The sequence below is a fragment of the Bison bison genome, unplaced genomic scaffold (genome assembly GCF_000754665.1).
Source record: "Bison bison bison isolate TAMUID 2011002044 unplaced genomic scaffold, Bison_UMD1.0 scf7180017864309, whole genome shotgun sequence".
NCBI lineage: Eukaryota > Metazoa > Chordata > Mammalia > Artiodactyla > Bovidae > Bison > Bison bison.
The window spans coordinates 7461415-7484978 of NW_011494881.1; the positions used below are offsets into that span (position 1 = coordinate 7461415).

General features: G+C 35.7%; 1 protein-coding gene across 5 annotated transcripts in view; it reads right to left on the reverse strand.

Annotated features, from left to right (window-relative positions):
• Positions 1–23564, reverse strand: part of PPP3CB (protein phosphatase 3, catalytic subunit, beta isozyme) — a 48318-nt gene that overhangs the window by 16987 nt on the left and 7767 nt on the right. For all 5 annotated transcript variants that reach the window (XM_010852288.1, XM_010852291.1, XM_010852289.1 and 2 more), the window contains exons 2-9: positions 15790–15990; positions 14969–15093; positions 12030–12141; positions 10099–10244; positions 9694–9833; positions 9509–9586; positions 9309–9403; positions 6443–6568 (exon numbers count right to left, since the gene is read on the reverse strand). In XM_010852288.1, the coding sequence (XP_010850590.1) occupies positions 6443–6568; positions 9309–9403; positions 9509–9586; positions 9694–9833; positions 10099–10244; positions 12030–12141; positions 14969–15093; positions 15790–15990 (1023 nt within the window). The remainder of the gene's footprint in view (positions 1–6442; positions 6569–9308; positions 9404–9508; positions 9587–9693; positions 9834–10098; positions 10245–12029; positions 12142–14968; positions 15094–15789; positions 15991–23564) is intronic.

A 23564-nucleotide genomic window follows, 5' to 3' on the forward strand; every position in this document is an offset into this window, starting at 1 on the left:
CCAGAGCCATGCATATGAGAGGCATCCAGTAAATATATGACAAATGAGTAAATAAAAAAAGAAAGGTACAAGCAAACTTCAATTAATAAATAAAAATGTCTGAGTATTAGCCCCTGGATATCCTGACAACACCTGGAAATGAACACATTCAAAACAAAATTTAATACTGCCCCTATTGTTTCTCCTAATAAATATATTAATAGCATACTATATGCCAGGCACTGTGCTAAAGCTTTGGGATTCAGATAGAAAAGGTTCAGTCTTGACCCTCCAAAAGCTTACTAACTACTAAAGGACATATAGTTATAAATATATATATATATACACAAACTATTACAAAAATGCGATGAGCACTATGCTCTAAGTATGCAGAGTTATGCACAAGATCTGCTGAAGAAAAGCAGGCTTTTGGTTTGGAATAGAAATTTGTCAGGTGGAAGTGGCAGATAAGGCATTCTAAACAGAAGTTAGAAAAAGTATGCAACAGTCAATAAATCAGTGGAATAAAATTAAGGAGTCCAGAAATAAAACAAGTCAGTGGGGAAAAAATAGTTTTTTCAACAAACGGTGCTGGGACAAGTGGATATCCACATACAAAAGGATGAAGTTGGATTCCCACTTTACAACACACACACACACACACACACACACACACACACACAGAGTAAATCAAAAAGGATCAAGAACCTAAACGTAAAAGGTCAAACTATAAAATTTTTAGAAGAAAACACAGCGGCAAATCTTAATGAGCTTGGCAATAGTTTCTTAAATATAACACCAAAGCACAAGCAACAAAAGAAAAAATAAAGAGGACTTCATCAAAATTAAAGACGCTTGTGCTTCAAAGAATATCACCAGTAAAAAGATAATTCACAGAACAGGAGAAAATATTTGCAAATCATATATCTGATATGGGACTCACCTTTAAAATATACAAAGAACTCTTATAATTCAATAGTAAAAAGACAAATAATCCATTTAAAATGAACATTTCTTAAAATAAGACATGCAAATGTCAAATAAGCACATAAAAATACACTCAATGTCATTATTAATTAGAGAAATGAGATACAATTTCATATCCAATATGATGGCTATAATAAAAAAAAAGATTTTAAAAAAGTATTGGCAAGTATAAGGAAAAACTAGAAACATTATACACTGCTGGTAGGATTATAAAATGGTATAGCTGCTTTGGAAAATAGCTTGGCAGATCCTCAAAAAGTCAGACATAGAGTTATCATATCATCCAGCAATGCTATTCTCAATTACATATCTAAGAAGAATGAAAACATATTGTACAGGAATATTCATCACAGCAGTATTCATAGTAGTCAAAAAGTAAAGAGTACCAAATATCCATCAGCTGATGAATGGATAAACAAATTGTGGTATAGCCATACAGTAGAATATTATTTTGTCATAAAAAGGAATAATATATTGACTCAGGCTACAACATGGATAAACCTTAAAAATATTATGGAAAGAAGTCAGTCACAAAAGACTACATACTGCATGATTCCATTTATATGAAATTTCCAGAACAGGCAAACCTGTGCAAACAGTAAGCGGACAAGTGGTTGCACAGGGCTGGAGAGAAGATGTGGAGGGAACTGGGAACTGCTAACAGACACAAGGTTTCTTTGGGAGGATCAAGAAAATGTTTCAAAACTGATTGTTGTGACAGACACATAACTCTGAATATACTAAAAATCAGTGAAGTACACAATGGAAATAGGTTAATTGTATGGTATTTGAATTATACCTCAACAAAACTGTTATGAAAAAATAAAGAAAAAGTATTAAGGCATGAAACTTGAAAGAGCATATACATATAGTACATTCAGGAAGTTGGCTATGCTGTTTCATGGCTGGAACATAGAAAACGTGAAAAGAAAACAACAAAAAAATGAAACTGAAGAGAAACTATGCAAGGTACAAAGACCTCATGTGACAGGTTAAGGTTTGAGAGTTACCAGGGTCATTTACGGTTACTAAATACTAGCTTCTACGTGTGTACTGCTTTCCATCTAGAAGCTTTGCTGTGAAGGAAAGGCAAGAGAATCATAGCATAATAGTGGCCAATGAAAGATATCAGATAGGGGAAATGTTATTTTTTATTTAAAGATCAGATATATTTGAACAATTTACAAAAGAGCTTAGTAGAGAGAGTCTGAAGATATAGAACACCTAAGTAATAAAGTAAGTTTCCTGAAAAAGCAGGATAATGGAATATAAGAACAAGTTAGAAATAGTAGCCCTGGATTGAAGGGTCACATCTTCAACAGGCTAAGAATTCAAGATGAGTGCGGTTTATCAGGATGGTCTAGTGGTTAGGAATTCATGTTTTCACTACCAAGAGTCAATCCCTAGTTGGGGAACTAAGATCCCCAAAAGCCATGCAGTATAGCACTCCCACCAAAAAAAGATGAGTGCAGTTTAGAAAGCAGGGGAACAGTAAGCAGAGAAAGCTTCCATAGATGGTATGTGTTTTCTCTGACAGTAAGGGAAGTGGCTAGAAAAAGAAAATGTTTAAGTTAAAAAAAAAGAATTTTAGAATACATCCTGGTGGCAATAAGTGGGGAAGGAGACTAGTGACATAAAGATGTTTGGGTACTACTGAGAGCGTAGCTAATGCTAGAAATCAAAGGGTGATACCAAATCATTGTTGTTGTTGTTTAGTCACTAAGTTGTGTCCAACTCTTTTGCAACCCCACAGACTATAGTCCACAAAGCTCCTCTGTCCATGGGATTTCCAAGGCAAGATTGGATTCCATTTCTTTCTCCAGGGGATCTTCCTAACCTAGGGATCAAACCCACATCTCCTGTACTGGAAGGCAGGTTCTTTATCACTAAGTCACCAGGGAAGACCCAGGGCGATATAAATATCTCCAGTAGCACTCTATATCCTAACTGTAAAAATGGAGAAAATGGATTGTTAGACTTTATGGGGCTAAGATTCATAGGACAAAGTAGAAAAACAAGAGAGAAAAGAGTTTGGGAGTGTGTTAAGAAGAAAGAGAGGCAAAAGGGCATCAGATTAAAAAGAAAACAACAGGGTCAAAGGCCTAGCAATCCCAATGAAGACGAAGAGCAGCCTATAACTGAAGTGAGGGGTTGCTAGAATAACAGGAGTTCTCATCAGCGTGTGTTAATGGCACTATCATTATCACACTCAAAACATCCAAGCCAAATTCAATCATTCCCTCCTCTTAAACAAGCAATCTTGTTAAGTCTCACTGATTCTACTTTTACAGTTCTTGGAGTTCTCCCATGCTTTCCATTCCTAATGTTAACAGGGCTTCATTATGTTTCTGATTCCTGATGAAGTTTCATAACAGGTCTTCCAATCTCTAGTCTTTCTTCCAGTTCATTTCACCATAGTAATTTTTCTAAATGACTATCATGATTATTTTCTGTTGCAGTTACATCCCACCATTTATCAAAGTTCCAGATTCTCTGTTTAAATGATCAAAATCCTCCTGATCTAATTTTGACTTTTCATTCTTTTTCTACTATTATCATTCTTTCTAATGTATGAAGAGGCTTCCCTGGTGGCTCGGATGGTAAAGAATCTGCCTGCAATGTGGGAGACCCAAGTTCAAATCCTGGGTTGGGAAGATCCCCTGGAGAAGGGAATGGCAATCCACTCCAGTATTCTTGCCTGGAGAATCCCAAGGACAAAGAAGCCTGGCAGGCTACACTCCATGGGGTTGCAAAAAAGTCGGACACAACTAAGCGATGAACATTTCATTTCATTTCATCTTTCATACATTACTTGCTAATCAAATTGAACTCCTAAACATGTCAGTGACCTTATTTCTTTCTTTCTGTCAGACTCAGCCTTGGGAAGTACCTTCTCCTAAAACTGTCTTGCTCACATCTACCTGCACAATTCCAACATTCTTTAAGCCCCAGTTCAAATGCTACTTTAATCTCTCAGATAGAATCTCCTTCTCCTGTTAATTCCAAAAAAAATCTGGTAAATGAACAAATCTTACATATATGACCTTCTATGGCAGATCACACCATACTGGATTCTCTGAAACAGAGGTTCTTAAATTGCGGCCAATAAACCTGATGGCATTACCAATTCGCTTCAGATCTATGAGCATCCTCAAAATGTTACATATGTAAAGATTATACATGTATTTCATACATGAAATTTTCTGGGCGGTGTAAAAGTCTCTAACTTTCACCAAGTTCTCAAAAGGGTTTTAATCTTATCTCTGAGATTCATTCTATAATATTTATACATACAAAAAATAACAGCTGAGATCTGATTCAAAACAATTGAGGTGTGGGATAGGGAGCAGTGGATGGGGATATAAATGACACAGTATTGGCCATGATTTGATAACTGTCAAAGCTGAATAATTGGCACATAGTAATTCATCATATTATTCGCTCTACCTTTTATATGCTGCAAGTTTTATAACATAAGATTTTTAGAAAACGAGGTAAAAAGTCCACAAAAGGTTAAAAAACTACTTTCACCTAACTTTGGGATTAAACCAGCCTTCAAGGAAGCCTCTGGCTAGGTTAGTTGCCTCCCAGGGACTAGATCAGAGTCAAACTGGTTTTCTCAATGTGGAATCCAATGAAGAGTCATTTGCAGATTTTCACACCAAAAGAAAATTTTCATTAGAATGAAGAAGTAAATAGGCTATTTAAACAGCTAACGTGTATTAAAATGGAAAAATATGCAAAGAGTTTAAGAAAATTTTCTTACTGTGTTCAACACTGGTTAGAATTCTATTTGTGTATAATGTTCAAATCTGAAATTCTGATTTTAGAAAGATATGAATAATTTAGAGAAGATCCACAGAAAAACAACAAAAATGGTCAGATAGTTTGAATACTTCCTCACAATAGCTAAGATGATGTAGAGTGGCAAAAAAGAACAAAAGATCACTTTGTAGCAGACTTCAAATACAGGATCACTGAAAGAAATCTACTTTCACTTCTGAGAGAGCCACAGAAACTAGATTAAGTTTTCTCATCTCTCAAAAGGAGTTAGACTACATGATTGTGATCACTAAGAGATCTAAAATTCTATCTAAAACCAGGGCAAAAATCAGATGCCCTGGTTTTTGACAGGTGCATTAGCTGAGAAAACCTATTAACTTCTCTTTGTTTGAATACTCATAGCATAAACATTTAGATTAGATATAATGAACTACTTCCTTTTTCGTGGAGGCATCAGAAAATCAAATTAGAAATATCCATTTTCCTCCTACCTATCTTCCCTGCTTTCCCCACCCCCCATCCCACTCATACTACGTTAAAACAGTTGTGCTGCAGTCTAGCCTGGAGGCAGGAGAATAAACAAGATTAATTCTTAAATTCCCTTTAGCCTGATGAGGCTATGATTGAACTATTTCTCATATACCAAAGATAGAAGGTTATAAGTGTAATGCATCCCTTGCACCTAAGCCCTTTACTGGCCCCCTTCTCAATTGCTAAAGTGGGTAATTCTATCTCCATATTAATGCTGACCTACGGAGTAACTGATGAAGCCCAAAGGGAATCTGCAAAAAACCTGTTGAACATACAGTTTAAGTAGTAACTCTGAATTTTAGAACCAAAAATGCCTTGGCAGAAGTAACATATCTCAGGCAGAAAAGAACATTTTGTAACATAGAGGAGGTGAGAAAAAATAGAGAGGGATATAGAACAAAATGTTTTACAATCATATCTATACTCTAATACTCATATTCCACATATGGAAACTGAGGTATTGCCTCATCGGAAAATTAACGCTAAAATGGAAAAAGAAGAATGTGATAAAGTAAGGAAGTCTTAAGAACTCTACAGAACTAAAATAAAAAACAAAAATAAAACCTCTTAAATAGTATTTATGCTTTTTTAAGCCTATTAAGTACATACTAATAGGAATCTCTAAATTATCAGGAAACCATTACCACTAAAATTATATACATATAACATATTGCTCCATATAGGAGAAGAAATATTAGGTCAGAACCTGAATTTCTCTTTATCATTTCTGACAGTACAGAGCTGCTACAAAATGACTAATACTGCCCCAAATGAAGGCTATTAAATTCTCCCATGAATTGCCATGACATCCCCAAGAGTGATGTTAAAATATGCAAAAGCGTCAGTTCCAAAGCAAAGCCATCTCTCCATTCCTTCATAAAAGATTTAAGCTAAAGAAAAAAAGAAAGAAAACCCAACAGCTGAAGACAACATCAGGCTATTTATAAGTCTTCTCCCAGTCCCCCAGATACCCTCACATGGGGGCTGTAAACAGCTAACTCAAATATCTTTGAGGCTCTCATATCCACACCCACTGACACAAGCAGAGCTGTATCCACAGTGAAACTAGACTTCAGCTCCCTTTAGCAAGTAGTATGTGCCTGCAATAGTAAACTGGAATAAATATAACAGTATAACAACTTTTTTAAAACAAAAATCATACCTTTTTCTCCAACAAACGGTAAAGACCATGTGAAAACATCCATAAAATTGGGCAACCAATAAGGATGTGGAGAACAGTTAAACTGTCGAATATTCATCACATTATTTTCATACTTTAATACAGCAGCTGCAAGATAAGTTTGAATGTCAATGTAACAATTTGTCTTTAGCCCCAAAAGTCTAAAACACATAAAAGCAGAAAAAATATCTTTTAAGGTGGGTGGGAAGTCAAGGGGTGAGTGGAATGAAGGGTAGTAGAGAGGTAGGAACTAATTTTTAGCAGTAATACACTTTTTGCTTCCAACACAGTTTTATGTAGAACATAGATATTTACTTGTCATTATTAATGAAATTCCCAATCTTTCTAGAATGCTTGTTGTACTTTATAATCCAATACAAATAATCCAACATGCACGTTTACTAAATCCAAAATTGTGAGAACTCAGTTTTTTTGAGGAAACACAGAACAGCAATGAGCAATTTTCTAGGTCTAAGAGTTCATACAAGTTGGAGGAATTTAAGAGGGTTCTTTTTAGTTGCAGGCAACCTGAAAAGGACAGCTAAATGGAAATAAAGCAAGAAAAAAAAAAAAAACACAGAGAAGAAAAAGAAACATTTGGAACATTTTATTTATGAATACAGGAATGTACTTATTTCATGTATTAAAAGAAATCAAGTGAAACTACTACAAAGGAATATTTCACTTCATTTAGAAAAAAATTCCATTAAAATACCAAAAGAGAAAAACTCAAAGTAACATACTCATCTCAATTTCAAGTATCTTTCTAAAGCTTCATAAGTTGATATAAATAATACCTTAAATTAACCTGATAAAGATTTCAGGCACTGGTTACATTATTTTATGGAACATTGGATTAATGGGCTAGATTCTAATCTAAACTACAGTATATACCATATGTGTAATAGTAAATTATTTAACTAATCTGTTTCTCATTTATAAAACATCCTGCCTATCTCAGAAGTTTAAGGTCAGAGAATATAGTTCACGTGAAACTACAAAAAAGTATAAAATGTTTGGCAGATACTATAATAGTTATGTGCTTACTTTTTTTTCATTTAATGTAAAGCACTGAAATGTATGTATTAAATTCCATGATTTGGGATTCTAGCTAATGTAGAGTTTTGTTTCTCTGATGAAATTCCCATGAAATAAATGTATTTCAAATTTAGCCTCAGAAATTAAGGACTGATACCAAGCTTTTAATTTAAAAAAAGAGAAAGATAAAGAATCTAGAAAATTGCCCTATAGATGGAATGAAACATTATGAACACGTCCTGTACCATGTAAGCACTCAAATCATTAACACCATGTACAGAATCGGCACTATCAAGAGACATTTGATTTTGACAAGACAGATCGAATGGTTTGAGTTTCTTTTTGGAGTACTAAGAAAAGTATCCCTTAATCTCCTGAGTTAAACTGACGAAGGACAACCAGTATGGCAGTAATCAACTGACCACTGAACACCAGTTCCTTTAATACTAACAAAGGGAGGTTACAGGTACAAAGTTAAATATAACAAATCAATTCGGAGAATGGAGTCCAAACTTAGATGTATTTTTCTTTAAAAATGAAGGCTTGCTTCATTAGGTACCTTTATAGAAGTTTCAAAATTTATAAAACAAGATATAATTTAAACGATTATCTTAGCACTGGTATAATCCTTGGAGGCATTATAGTTTCTAAAGACCACCAACTCGGGTAATCTCAATGGTATGGTTGTTTTGGTGATTAATATAGTATGGAGTTCTTACAACATACCCTGTATCCAAGCTATTTGATAGCCTGCTACTGCTACTATCTGATCTCAGGTAAATGTTTTAACCTTTTAACTATCACCTATAATCTTCCAAAAACTCTATTTTGCTCCTCTTTTGAACTCACACCACAAACCTGTATTTAGCAATGACCTCATTAAATGTACTTTAAAAAATCTTTAACCCTCTGTTCTTTACTCCTGGCACAACCACTCCTGTCTGACCTTGGGAACTATGGCATAGTCAACTGAATTTCTGACATGTCAAGACAGAATAGGAGCTGGCTTCTGGATTTCCTCTTCTGAAAATGTGAACTGCCTAAACATACTCAAGCTCATCTTCAATGTCCTTGGCACACACTTAACTAGATTAAGATCCTTTGGTATTATCTCTCAGTGAATTATGTTCCAAGTTAAAGGAAACCCAGTTGTTACAGACAGATCAAATTTGGAGGGAAGGAGGTGGAATATAAACCACTAGAAAAGAAGGTAAATTACAAAGACATAAGAAAAAAAGGAAGAAAGAGCAGTAAAAAGAAAGGAAAGGGGAGACTGTCTTCCTGAAAGAAGGTCAGATTGAATTAAATAAAGGTCCAATTACAAATCATCATGGGGCAGTGGATATAAAAGTAGAGAATAAGAAAGGAAAAGAAAACCTACATTAGTGAACATAAAACAAGAAACAGGGCAAACAACCATATAGTCCAAATACATGAAATGGTCAAAGGAGCAGCAGCAGCTTTATGCAAACAAGAAAACATTCTCTTGATTATAAGAGAAAAGATTTAAGAAAGGGGAGTTTGAGAAAATCATGTGCATTTTTACTTGACAGAGTTACCTCAGAACATTCTTTCACAGGCAGTTTTTGTGAATGACAAAGCTGTGAAATGGTTAATGTTATGACTTAAGTTTCACATTTTGGATTTTCATTTCTTGTCCTCTCCCCTCCCTTATATCTTATATTTTTTCATAAAGAGATTTGGATAGTTACAGTTTCAAACAATGCCCCTTTTCTACTATATTTTCAAAAAATAAGTCAATTAAAATACTAAGTTGTTTAACAATATGTTTTTATCAACAACATCTTACCTTTATTATTGTAGACATCTAAGTAATTAGGTGCCGAAAAAATTGTTATTAATGAAGGGAACCCTGTAGTTTGACTTTTTCTGTACATTCTATAGCTGCAAAACAAATAACTTAATATGCATCGTAAAGCATCAATCATGGTTACTAAGTTTGATTTGTATATAAGGTGTTAATTTGGGTCAGGGAAACAGAGTTCTTACCCTGCATCTTGAGCTTCATGAGCTCTAATAATCGATAACAAATTATTGTTTTGCAAAAATTCACACACTGCTGGATAGCTGTGGGGAAAAAGAGAAAATTAAGTAAAATAATGACTTTCTATATAATGAAAGCATATGCTATTTTTACAACTAAAATGTGATTAAGCTTGAATATTTTTCCTTACTTATAAAAATAAGAACATCCTCGAACTGTATTGTGACTAAAATGTTCCTGTGATTTTTCATTTCCAAAATCTTCAGAAGGATCGGACCATAGCAAGTCACACATTGGTCCAAATGCAGGTGGCTCTTTGAATCTATCTAACTGTGAAAGAAAAAAAAAGAAACAAAGAGCAGAAATAACTTGTCAAAAGTGAGAATGGAATGGACAAAGGAAAGTGGTACCAACTCTGAATACTGTGCATACTACATTGTTCTGAATGGTTAAAAGATATTTTCTTAAAATACCAGTATATTAATTTTTACCATTACCTAATCTTGGCAGTGAAGAGACGTTTGAAGTTTCTAGTCTCTACTCAACAAAATGCTATAAATAGGAATCAACTCTTGTTACTAAAATATATACTCACTCTCCTAATATCATCCAGTGTGTGTATTTCTGGTGAAAGTCCACCATGAACACAAAGAAATTGTTGGTTTAAAAGTGCAGCAAGAGGCAAGCTATCAAAAGCTTCCATACAAGCTTCATAGACTCTTTCTGAATATTTAATTTTACCTAGAGAAAAGAAAAAATTCAGTAATTGAAAACTGCATAATTTGTTAATCATTTAAAACATATACATGCACATACATAAATGACTATTAAAACCAAGGCAAAAAAATTAAAGATATGGATAACAGCCAAGTGGTAGCTAGGGGTTCAGAGTTGGTAAAGGGGTGAGTATCAAAGGCAGCAAGGAGGAATTCATGGGATGATACTTTTCTGTATTGTGACTGTGATGGTAGACAGCTTTAATCATTTGCTAAAGTTGAGAACTAAATACTTCAAAGAGTAAATTTTACTGCATAAAAAAATTTTTTTTTTAAAAAAGGCCAGCATCTTACCCATAAGAATCAATAAAGATAAGCAATGTTACTGTACTTACAAAGACAAAATATTTGCTCTCCTTAGATTTATTTTGTGTATGCAGCAGATAGTCATAAAATATTACTAAAAGTAAATAAGTCAAATCTCTAAAAATAGCTCAACTCTTTACCTTTATAGGCCAAGTAAGGCAAAATTAGTACTATACTTAAAGGCAGTGTTAATTATTTTATTCTACGAGTCAGTGACTACTTTTTTGTTACAGGGAAGACTACTATAACATCACAACAAAATTCAAAGTCCATCCAATTTAAAAAAAAGAAAAGATCTTATTCTTATTTTGGAGGACCAGAGGGTTTCCTTTAGCCTACAATGAGCAGCGAAGCAAGAAGTCAACGTAACACAAGAAAGAATTAAAGAATTAAACGGTCATCTACTTTTAAAAGTCTGTCATACGTATTCCTTTGCACCTTTATATTTTTAAAGTCCTGGATATTTTGGGATTTTGCTGGACGGCTTGTTACTTATTTAAGAAAAAAAGAATTCAGTTCCTATTTCACTGCTTAACACTGTAACATTCAAATACGAGAAGATCTATATCTAGCAATCAGAGGTTATAAACTGGTAGTCTGATGACAGACCTGTTTTCCAACACTGCAGTTTAATAAAAACTTTAATTTGATTGCTTTGAGGTCAAGCATGAACTTTCCAGGCCTCATCTTATATTCATTTAAGTTACCCACCTGATCTTTGAAGTTATATCAGAGTTTGCCACTTCTGCCACTACCTGTCACTATATTGATCTTTATTGCATCATGTTTTGCATCTCAGTAATCTGAAGTTATTTTCTAATTTTAAATCTTAATTCTAAGACTTAATACAGCCATGAGTACTAACAAGTACATAGCTACGAGATGTGAGAAAAGGTCAAACTCTATACTATATGATTGCTTACAGCTATTAGATTACCACAGCCATAAAAATTTGAGAGAAATGGGATAAATATTGTAGACTAAGACCTTCAATTAATCAACTGTGTGTGTATAACACAATCTGCATAATTAAAAAATAAATAAAACAATCTGCAGTGATGACAGGATGATTAATTTGCTAAGAATGTTCATGGGAATGTCTCAATATTGGTGGAGAGAAATCTCCAATGCAACATTTCTTTTCACTTGGTTCATATTCTTCCTGTTAGAAAAAAAATAATTCTAAAATTAAAACTATACACAGAGCTCAAAACTGTTCCTAAGTACATATGTAAAAATCAAATTTAATAGGAAATATTGAAATGAAAACATCTGAATAATATTAAACACTAGAGAACTGTAGACAATCTTCCTGAAAGTTTTACATGTTTGGACACAAAATCTGTTCTTACATCTTACACTGTAAAATCTTCAAACTCTTACTACCCACATCACTCTAAAAGAACCCTGAGGAAGTGAAAATAGTTCTCATGGCAGTACTCACATTCCTGCTTAAAGGTAAAATATTCAGTAAGGTGTCTGCATTCATGGTTGCCTCTCAGAAGAAATAATGTACTTGGATACAGAATCTTCAGGACCCATAAATATAAGACACACTACAAAAAAAAATGTTTCCAGTGAATTAATCTTATATTTTTGTTAATCTTAGTTTCATTTCCTCTAACCCTATTACCCTTATAATTTCTATTACTCTTCATTATCTTTTTATTATCTTTTTCTCTTTGTCCCTTACTAAAACATAAGCTCCATGAAATTAGGGACTTTGTTGTCTTATTCACACCTGATCAGAAAAGTACCTAGCAAGTAGAAGAAGAGCAGTAAACATTTGTTGAATAAATGAGTCAAATAATTTACTTTTGACTTACAAATTGTTTGCTGTAAAAACAATTAGCAGATTGGTCTCCTCCTTAGATATACCAATAAATAAAACAGTAACAATGTCAAAAATAATAGCAGCTAATATTTACTGAGTATTCATAATATGCCAAGCACTAATTATTCCTCAAACAACTCTATGAAGTATGTAATATTATCTCTGTTTTACAAATGAGGAAACAGAAGCAAAGAGCTTAGGTAACTTGTCCAAAATCACAAAACCTCTAAGTAATGGAGATAGGATTCTAATCCTCTGATTTTAAGCATTATGCCATGCTGCCTAATGAAGAGAAAAGTCATGTTTTATGTTTACTTTGTTCGTTATGAATGTTGCCTTATATAATTAAGTGCTTATTATCTGAAATGATTCAAAGACAATGCAATTTTAAATAAAAAGAATATTAGAACAGCAGCTATTTTTCTCTAAATACACCTAAGAAACAGACTCACATATTACTTATTTGGTTTAAAAAAAGGAAAGACTATTTCATATGTAAATAAGTTTGGTTTACATGATCACATACAAAAAGAAAATACAAACTCTTTATTTTTTTGGCTGCACTGCATAGCTTGCAGGTCTTGGTTCCCTGACCAGGGATCAAACCTGGGTCCTTGGCAGTGAAAGTGTGGAGTCCTAACCACTGGACTGCCAGGGAATTCCCACAAACTTTGTTTGAAACAAGTTAAGGTTAACTGAAATGTGTAACACATTTCATTTTATTCACAAGAAAAAAAATAATTAAGCCTGGTAAGTACTTAATAAATACCTGCCCTTTTCACTTATTCTGATTCTTTATTACTTTCCAACAATAAAATGAATTAAAAGAGTCAGCTACAGGGACTTCCCTGGTGGTCCAGTGGTTAAGACTTACAGTGCAGGGGATGGGGGTTCAGTCCCTGATGGGGGAACTAAGACCACACGTGTCAAAAAAACCAAACAGAAAACAAAAACAAAAGTATAACAAATTCAATAAAGACTTTAAAATTGGTCCACATTGAAAAAAAAAAAAAACTTAAAAAAAAAAGTCTTGTTTAAAAAAAAAAAGTCTGCTACAAAACCCTCTAATACCAAACGCTCAGTTACCAACTAAGCGTCCTAAAATTGTTCTATTGTTTCTGTCAAAGGCCCCAGTCTTTCTATCAAGAAGGGCCAATTTCTAGCTTTCTGAAGGCTCCAAGGGAAGACTGAGAGGGGCTGATGATGACACTATGGACAGAAAGAACAACTCAGGATGATAAAATTCCCAAGGGAATTTGGATGGACAGAGCCCGGAGCTCCCTTTCCCACCAGGGATCCCAGTATACCTCAGAACAGAGGCTGAAAACACTACAGGAGACGTAAACAGCAGTAACTGGCATAGAAATTCATCAGGTAAGGTTTCAATATCTAGTGGAGGACATGGTTAAAAGCACAGGCTCAAAGTGCCTAGCTCCACCACTTACTAACAATATGACCTTGGGCAAGTTATTTAACCTTTCCAAGCCTCAGGCTCCTCTATAAAATGGATAAAATAATAGTACTTACCTCATAACTTTGTTGTAAAAATTAATCAAGCATGTTAACTGCTTACAATATGCTTGAAACACATTAATGATAACACACCTATCTATTTGCGGAGCTTCTACTCAACAATTTAACCTCTAAGAATTTGTCCTATAGAAATAACTGGGCAAGTATATAAAGACGTATAAATAATATGGTCCACTGAAGCATCAACTGCCATGGCAAAAAACTGGGAATACCTTAAATGCCTAACAATAAGAATTGATTGACTGTGACTAGTTTAGTCAACAGAATACAATGCAGCTATTAAAAATGATGCTGTAAATTTATAGTTGAACTGGCATGACATCAGAGCATAGGAATTAATAAAAAAAAGAAGTTACAGAACATTATAATAGGAGTTCATTTTCATTCCAAAAAAGGGGAGAAATGCATATATTAGAAAACACAAATTGTTCTATGTCTTAATTTTTATAATTAGAAAAGTAAAAGGAGCAAAAAGAACAATCTACTATTAAGTGATAATAAACAGGTCATTTTAATGCCTCTCAAGTTTTTAAAAGCTGATTAATACTTTTAGAATACATAAAGATTCCATATGATATACTTGGGTCTTAATGGCTACAGGAGGAAAGACAGAAGCAGTAGAGTTTAAGTGATAAAAGCATTCTATTTTATTTAATTAGAAAAATACAATTAATCTTTTTTGTTTTTTTTTGCATGGCTAAATGCCTTTAAGGGCAAGAGAGATAACAGCATTAGCTCCTCAGGGCCACTAGATAACAGGGCAATAAAGGCCCCTCATTTTGCTTATAATTTCCACTGGGAAATGGTAATTACAGTAACACACAAAAAAATTAAGAGAATAGTTTGCAAGACAAAAGAGGAATAAATAATAGCTTTACCTAAAAACTTCAGAATATGCAGAAGTATTAAAAAGAACCCAACACAGGTAATTTAAAGAACTTATTTTATGAGGAAGTAATAGAAATCATCTATGATAACACTTAAAAGCAAATCAAATGATAGTATATGATTATTACCTCTATACTAAAATAACCTCTGTCCACATAATCACCAAGAAAAAGGTATCGTGTATTAGCAGGTGATCCTCCTACTTCAAAAAGTTTCATCAGATCAAAAAATTGGCCATGGATGTCACCACACACTGAAACAAGAAGATTATTAGATATGAAAAAAAAACTCTAAAATAACAAATTTTACTTAAATTCTAATTTCGTCTACATAAGAGAGAGCATAAAATTCTATCAAGAAAGGTCTAAGACGGAAGCAATCTATGAAGAGTCATGACAGGGATAATGTGTACCCAACTGTTCATGTGCTCAAGATCTAGAACAAGATATAACAAGAGTATTAAAATTTGTAGTAAGTGACAAAATTTTCATCTAAATTTATAAAACTCTTCTTTAGGAAGTCAAGCATGCACATCTTAGGATGATAAAATTATATTGGCAGTAAAATATCCATTCTAACTCCTTATTTTCTGATGACTTCTGAATGATCATTTTTGGTATCTGATATGGCACTGAGGTATTTGCCCCTGATGACTGAAAGCATAGTAAATAAGTATTTGTTGAATCAAATTCAATGATGGCCAACTCAACTGATGAAACCTTCATAAAAGCATATTACTAACTTCTGCACTCAGATTATTTAGGATCATGTTTCTTCATTGAAAACAGGCAAAAACTTTCAAAAGTTATAGGAAATAATCTGGAAATTCAAGATAATGTCCATGTAATACTAATTTAGTATATAATATGCATGAAGAAGAAACAGTTTTATAATTAGGTAAATAATGGTACAGTAAAAAAAATAATATCCAAAACATAAATAAGTGTACCTGTAATTGGAGCCTCTACTTCTATCATGGTTTTCTCTCTCCGAAGAATGGCAGCACCCTCATTGATAATTCTAAGTGCAATTTCTTCATCTACCCGACCTTCTTTTACTAAGTGGTTCTTCAGAACATCAACCCTGGGTATCCCGTCCATATCAAATACTTCTTCAGATGTCAAGCGATGTGTTGGGGGGAAAGGAACAGCTGCAATTTTTTTAATTAATAAAAAAAATCACTATTAATATATTAACATAAAAACTAATCAATGGATCTAGGTAAGTAAGAGTCAAAACTGAAAAGCTGAAGTTTTTGTTTTGTTTCTTCATTTACTAGATAGAGGTATTAACATTTAAAAGCTTTCTTAAAAAGAGAAATCAAATTATACTTCTTTTTAAAATTATATATAACAACATGAGAATTATTAGAAAAATGAATTGTCTCACAAAATTAAGTTTTTTCAGGATAACTAGAGCTTTCTTTAACTAAAAGAAATGTTTTAGCTTTAACTGCTGCTGCTGCTAAGTCACTTCAGTCGTGTCTGACTCTGTGTGACCCGGATAGACATCAGCCCACCAGGCCTCCTGCCCCTGGGATTCTCCAGGCAAGAACACTGGAGTGGGTTGCCATTTCCTTCTCCAACGCATGAAAGTGAAAAACTGAAAGTGAAGTCACTCAGTCGTGTCCAACTCTTAGCGACCCCATGGACTGCAGCCCACCAGGCAGCCCACCAGGCTCCTCCATCCATGGGGTTTTCCATGCAAGAGTACTGGAGTGGGGTGCCATTGCCTTCTCCCTAGCTTTAACTAAAGCTAACTAAAACATTTTTTGATAAAACTCTCAAAACATATTACACACTCTTCATCTTAAATGAAGTATAATAAATATAATATCATACAAGCATAAATAGAAATCCCAAATATAAGGTGACTGACCAACTTCCCAATAAAAATATATAAAACAATGCCTGCTGGCCAACTTGAGCAGAAATTTCTGTGCTGTGTTTAGTTGCTCAGTTGTGTCCGACTCTGCGACCCCATGCACCATAGCCTGCCAGGTTCCTCTGTCCATGGGGTTTCTCCAGGCAAGCATTCTGGAGTGGGCTGCCATGCCTCCTCCAGCGGATCTTCTCAGCCCAGGTATTGAATCCAGATCTTCTACACTGCAGGCGGATTCTTTATGGTCTGAGCCACCAGGGAAGCCCATGAATATGGGAGAGAGTAGCCTATCCCTTCTCCAGGGGAACTTTCTGACCCAGGAAATCAAATCAGGGTCTCCTGCATTGCAGGAGGATTCTTTATCAGCTGAGCTACCAGGGAAGCCCAGAAATTTCTAGAAATATAGATTAAAACAGCCAAACGTTTACTTACAGATTTAAATTAATCTAGATGCATATATATACTTAAAATAATATTAATAAAATACTGCTTTTTCTCTCACCTTCATTTTTCACATAACAGTTTCATTCAAAATCTTTACACACATTTTTGACAGCAGTGCATTCCTTGCCACTGGATTCATTTTTCGTCATCTAAAACACTTTTATAAGCAAATCATCCTCCCTTCCATTTAAGTTGCTTAAGATACAGCACTTTTAAAATACATGTTCAATGCTATTGCTGCAAATTTATCCTAAAACACAATTTCCACTTGTCTAACTACTGAAATAGTTGGCCTTTTTACTCCTGTAGCATATATTTATGATTTCCACAAGTATTTACCAACTGTATTGTTTTAAATTGAAATCTGTTAAGTGGAATAGAGAACATGAAAGTCCATTTTCAATGGCATCTACCTTAAGGTCATGTGCCTAGGAAAAGTTATTATATATCTGTTAAAATTTTTTATTCCTTTTTAACTGAATCCAACAAATGACCTCTTTATGCATTCAAAATCAGCTTGGGTTGAAGCAGTTTTAGGCTTTTTACCAAATAGTACTTTGTTTTTCAAAAAAAAAGAAAGAAATTTATAGTAAGAATGTAGTCTACATATAGACCCAAATGTATTTCTCTCTTTTCTGAAATAAATTTTTAAAGAAAAAACTCACTTTGTGTATGGGCATAGACTACACAGTATCTTCCTGACCATCACTGTGATTATCAATTATTATACAGAAGACTGGCAAAGTATAGGATGGACTGCTTCTTCACAGTTCAACTTAAAGTAACTAAAACAGGGGACTGGGTTAGAATTTTATCAATTACCTAAGAAAGAATAATAAATAACCATATTCTCATAGCAGAAAAATGATTTAGGAAGAGCTCAGTTCTTAGAAGTGAAATAAGAACTAAAGCAGAGGAATATAAACCATTTCTAAAAGACTTTGAAATCATCAATCTCTCTAGCTTTTACGTTTTTTTGATAGTAAAACAAAACTTGCTTTTCCCGCCCCCTTCTTGAGAACACATTTATTCCCATTATTTTACTGCATCTAGAACAAGGCATTAAAGTACCCCAAATAGGGCTTCCCTGGTGGCTCAGATGGTAAAGAATCCACCTGCAATGCGGGAGACCCGGGTTCGATCCCTGGGTTGCAAAGATCCCCTGGAGGAGTGCATGACAACCCACTCCAGTTATGTCTTGCCTGGAGAATCCCCATGGATAGAGGAGCCTGGTGGGCTACAGTCCATGGGGCCGCTCAAATATAGCTATGTCAGATTCTAAAAAAATAAAAACCTTTATTAATGTATGTTTTTCTTCAACCAAAGATTAAACAGACTATTATACTATATGCTATCGGAGAAGGCAAGGGCAACCTACTCCAGTACTCTTGCCTGGAAAATCCCATGGACACAGGAGCCTGGTGGGCTGCGGTCCATGGGGTTGCTAGGAGTCGGACACGACTGAGGGACTTCACTTTCCCTTTTCACTTTCATGCATTGGAGAAGGAAATGGCAACCCACTCCAGTGTTCTTGCCTGGAGAATCCCAGGGACGGCAGAGCCTGGTGGGCTGCCGTCTATGGGGTCGCACAGAGTCGGACACGACTGAAGTGACTCAGCAGCAGCAGCAGCATACTGTATGCTATAACCTAATTTGCCACTATCAGTAAATCAACTGTTTAAAAACTACAGAAATTAACAATTGCTAAATAAATCAAAAGTTACTTTTGGGACATTATGAAAATATAAAGTTTAAATATCTCTTAAATAAAAATTTCTGAGATCAAACTGGGATATTTTTCTCATCAGGCCAAGAGAATTTTTCCTCTACTCAGGAAAAGAGATACTGTTTAAGATGCTGCATTCCAGATTATGCAGAACATAATTCCTAATAATCAACAACATAATTCCACTAATAGCTGAACTTTGTTCAAAATACAGAACTTCCTAAAAACCTAAGTGGGAGGCCCTCCCCTGCATCAGCCAGCCACCTGTGGCACTGCATGTTCTCACGCACACTGTGATGCCCCACTGCAAGTCACACCGAGCTACTGCTCCTCCTGAACCAAGAGTCAGAATGTCTTACTCATTTGGGGGAAACAAGTATACACTGCCCCCAGACCTGTGTTTTCCATTTCTTTTTCAATTCAAGGCATACTTTTAAATCTCAACAACAGCTGCAATACCTTTTAAGGAATGGGCAGGTAGAGGGGTGAAGAAATGTCACCATTGGTAAAAGCAGATGAAAACTAAACACAACACTGAAACGGGAGAGTAGACCATTTTGGAAAAATGTTTTAATGTATCAGTAAATAAGAAAATAAGAGGCAAAAAGGCACTGTGCTCTTTGGCAGGTGGAAAAAGGAGCCATAGCAGGTGATATAACTAAGCAAAAGAAAACTGACCAAATAGAATCTGGCCTGATAGGAAATTAATTACTGACACTGGTGGTCAATAGAGGGTTGAATTTGCTATTAATTGAGAAATTAATATTCTCTACTACCATTTTGCAACTCCTAAGGTACTTTTAAAGCATTTCCATCTAATTTTAGGTTTTTAATTGTTTTTTTATATTTCTAATTTGTCTTTAGCCAACTATTCCTGTGTTCCAACTCTTCTAAGTTTTAGACAGGGAAAAACCAGCACATAAATGTATGTACATACAATGTGAATGGCCAATAAACAGAGGAGCTTTCCCCTGTTGCCCAACCCTAAGCAAAGACTCCAAACTATCAGCCCAGTGAGGCCTCCAAAAAAATGTGGGGCACAGCCTGTGCCACCTGAAAACTCTACTCCAAAGTAGCATTCAGATGTCTGTGCTTTTCATCACTGCCATTACTCGCAACTGTCCAAAATAAGTTCTTCTTGAATTTTTTCTCTGTATTTCTTTTATTCACATCATGAGTAAGAGCAAACTCCGGGAGACAGTGAAGGACAAGGAAGCCTGGCATGTGGCTGTTCATGGGGTCGCAGAGTCAGACAGGACTCAGCGACTGAACAAGAACATCCTCAGGCTGTTCCCCTCCCTCCCAATCCTCTTAATTCAGCCTCCAGAATTCCCACCACTCTGAGCAGAAAAGGCTACAGTCTTTTAGCTCTCCATTTCCACATCTAACATCATCACTCCTGTGAAGAAGAAAATGCTGCCTCCTTTGAGGTTCATGTCTTCTGGCTAGTTTATTCTTGTCCTAGCCATCTACGGAGAAGGCAATGGCACCCCACTCCAGTATTCTTGCCTGGAAAATCCCATGGACGGAGGAGCCTGGTAGGCTGCAGTCCATGAGGTCGCTAAGAGTCGCACACGACTGAGCCACTTCCACTTCCACTTTTCACTTTCACGCATTGGAAAAGGAAATGGCAACCCACTCCAGTGTTCTTGCCTGGAGAATCCCAGGGACGGGGGAGCCTACTGGGCTGCCGTTTATGGGATCGCACAGAGTCGGTCACGACTGAAGTGACTTAGCAGCCATCTACTATACTTCTGGTCAACTCTCACATGAAACTCCGGTTCCTAGTTCAAAAGCTTTCTCCTCTCTAAGCACCACCATCATCAATGTCCCTGAAGATGGCCTATGTAAACCCAAGAAATGAGAGGTTCTGAGCTCCACTCCACTTAAACTTTCTCAGCCTTGCCCATAATTTTTGCTCCACCTCTGAAATCCTGAACTCCAATCTCTTACTCCATGACCAAAATTTCTAATGCTTTCAGACTCACTCCCTTTTCTCTATTTGTTCTCCAATTATATGAAGAACCTGCACATGTCCCCTAATCAACTACTTCTGGAAACCTTTGCTTCCTGTAATTTTGAAGCTATCCCATCAACCACCCACTTTTTAAACAACATCCTGAATTGTTTTGTTCTTTTCTACTTCTACTTATAAAACTCCAATTCTTGAATGAGCTAGTTTCTAAAGTTGGACATTAAGTAAAAAATCATCAAAATAGTTCAGTGCTTATACAAATTAATGGTCTCCAACTTTGTTGGTCATTGGCACTTGCCAGCAATCCAATTAAACATCCTTGTCTGTGCTCTCTCCCATTCTCCTCAGTGGAGATTTCAAATGGTCACCTCTTCCTTGAATCCTAAACTTAATTTCTCTCTTACTCAGTAATCAACTTTGCATCTTTTTTGGAGAAAATTGAGACCTTCAGACCAAATGTCATCTTTCTGCTCCTCTCCATCTACATTTATACCAGTATCCATCTTTACATTTCTTCCTATCTCAAGAAAGAGGATTCCTCCCACCCAATACTAAACATTCTACTGTGCTTTGAATCCCACCCCACCCCCAACATCTTCACTTCAGTCACCCTTCCCACCCACCCATGCCCTTATTCTGTGTTTCCTGCCTCCAACTCTCCATAGGGTCTTCCCTTTGAGGAGATAAACATACAGTCAGCCCTCCAAAATGACAGGTTGGCATGTGAGGATTCAACCAACCACAGATAGAAAATATTTTAAAAATAAAATTTCAAAAAGAGAATATTGAATTTGCCTCTCTAGCACTACTTCGGAGAAGGCAATGGCACCCCACTCCAGTACTCTTGCCTGGAAAATCCCATAGACGGAGGAGCCTGGTGGGCTGCAGTCCATGGGGTCGCTAAGAGTCGGACTCGACTGAGCAACTTCACTTTCACTTTTCACTTTCACGCATTGGAAAAGGAAATGGCAACCCACTCCAGTGTTCTTGCCTGGAGAATCCCAGGGACGGGGGAGCCTGGTGGGCTGCCGTCTATGGGGTCACACAGAGTCGGACACGACTGAAGCGACTTAGCAGCAGCAGCAGCAGCAGCAACTATTTACATATTATTTACATTGTACTAGGTATTATAAGTAATTTAGAAATGATTTAAAGTAAATGAGAGGATACAGATAGGCTATATCCAAATATTACACCATTTTATAGAAGGGATTTGAGCATCCACTGATTTTGGAAGAGGGATGGGTATCCTGGAATCAAATCCCCACAGATACCAAGGGAAGACTGTACGCAATTCTCTATGATCTTAACAACAACCCCAAAAGTAATTTTCCCTTACTCCTCATCCCTGTTTCTGCCATATATATCGTATATTTTACAACTAAGCTTCTTGAAAGAGTAATCTACAGTGGATACCGTCATTTTTTCACTTTTTGTCTTCTTTCCTCAACCCACATTTATCTGGCTTCTGCTCTATTCCTTCACCTTATAACTCTCTCTTTCTCTTGGGTTCTTGAAATCACTCACCTGGTTTTTCCCATAATTCTCTGGTCATACCTGATTAGCCTATCTCATGAACTTCTAGTCCTTTTCCTAATCCTATGACAGTGTGGCTGAGGATTCTGTCCTTGGTCCTCATATTATACTCCTCTCATTCATAACTATGGCTTCAACCAAAATCTATATTTTGTGGACTCCCAAATAGATTACTCAGTCCAGACTGTGCCACTAAACTCGAAATCCCTATTAAACTATTAAATATCTCCACTTGGATGTTCCATAAGTATATTAAACTTAACACAGCCAAAACTTAATGCATGAACTTTCCCTCTGAACCAATATAGTTATTTATCTGGAAATTATCCTAAAAGTCTTTTTCTTCCTCACCCTAACACAGCCAATAAACAGGTCCTAGATAATTCTCTTACCTGGTTTCATCCCTTTGGTCCCAAGACACTGAATAAGGACTTTTTTCCCCCAAAATTACAAAAATCTTTTCAATTTTGCCCAGGTTTCACAGTAACTCAGAATACTCTTTTTAAAATTCAGATCTCAACATCCACCTGTTGCAAAACTGGATGCATCACGTAAAATCCAAATTCTGTACTTTAACATGTCATACAAAATCCCTTCTAATCTGACCCTTGCCTATATTTCCAACCCTCATCTTTTGCCACTACTCATATTCCAGTCACATACTATACTCCAGATGTTATTTTCATTTTTAAAATAACATCAAAAAAACCTCTGTACACTGCATTCCCTATTATTTATGGGTACACTATTTCCACATTTTGTCTAATTTTTCTTTGTCCTTAAACTTCATATCAGTGTTCCAATTCTTGAAAAATGTTCCTGTAGATGGCTAGGTTAATGGTGCCCCCTCCTTTGTGGTTTCATAGCAAAGCATATGATGCCGCCTACAGCGTGGTGCCTATCAGCTACACTGTAACTACCTTGCTTCCCCCTCAAGCTTATGAGCTCCTTGAAAGGGAGCAAGCTGTCTTTCATCGCCATATACCTAGTGATTAGAACATAGGTACTAATGAACATTTACTGAATTAATGAAACATGAGTTACAGTTTCTAAATTACTTATCTTTACACTAAGTTTGGAGAAGGCAATGGCACCCCACTCCAGTACTCTTGCCTGGAAAATCCCATGGATGGAGGAGCCTGGTAGGCTGCAGTCCATGAGT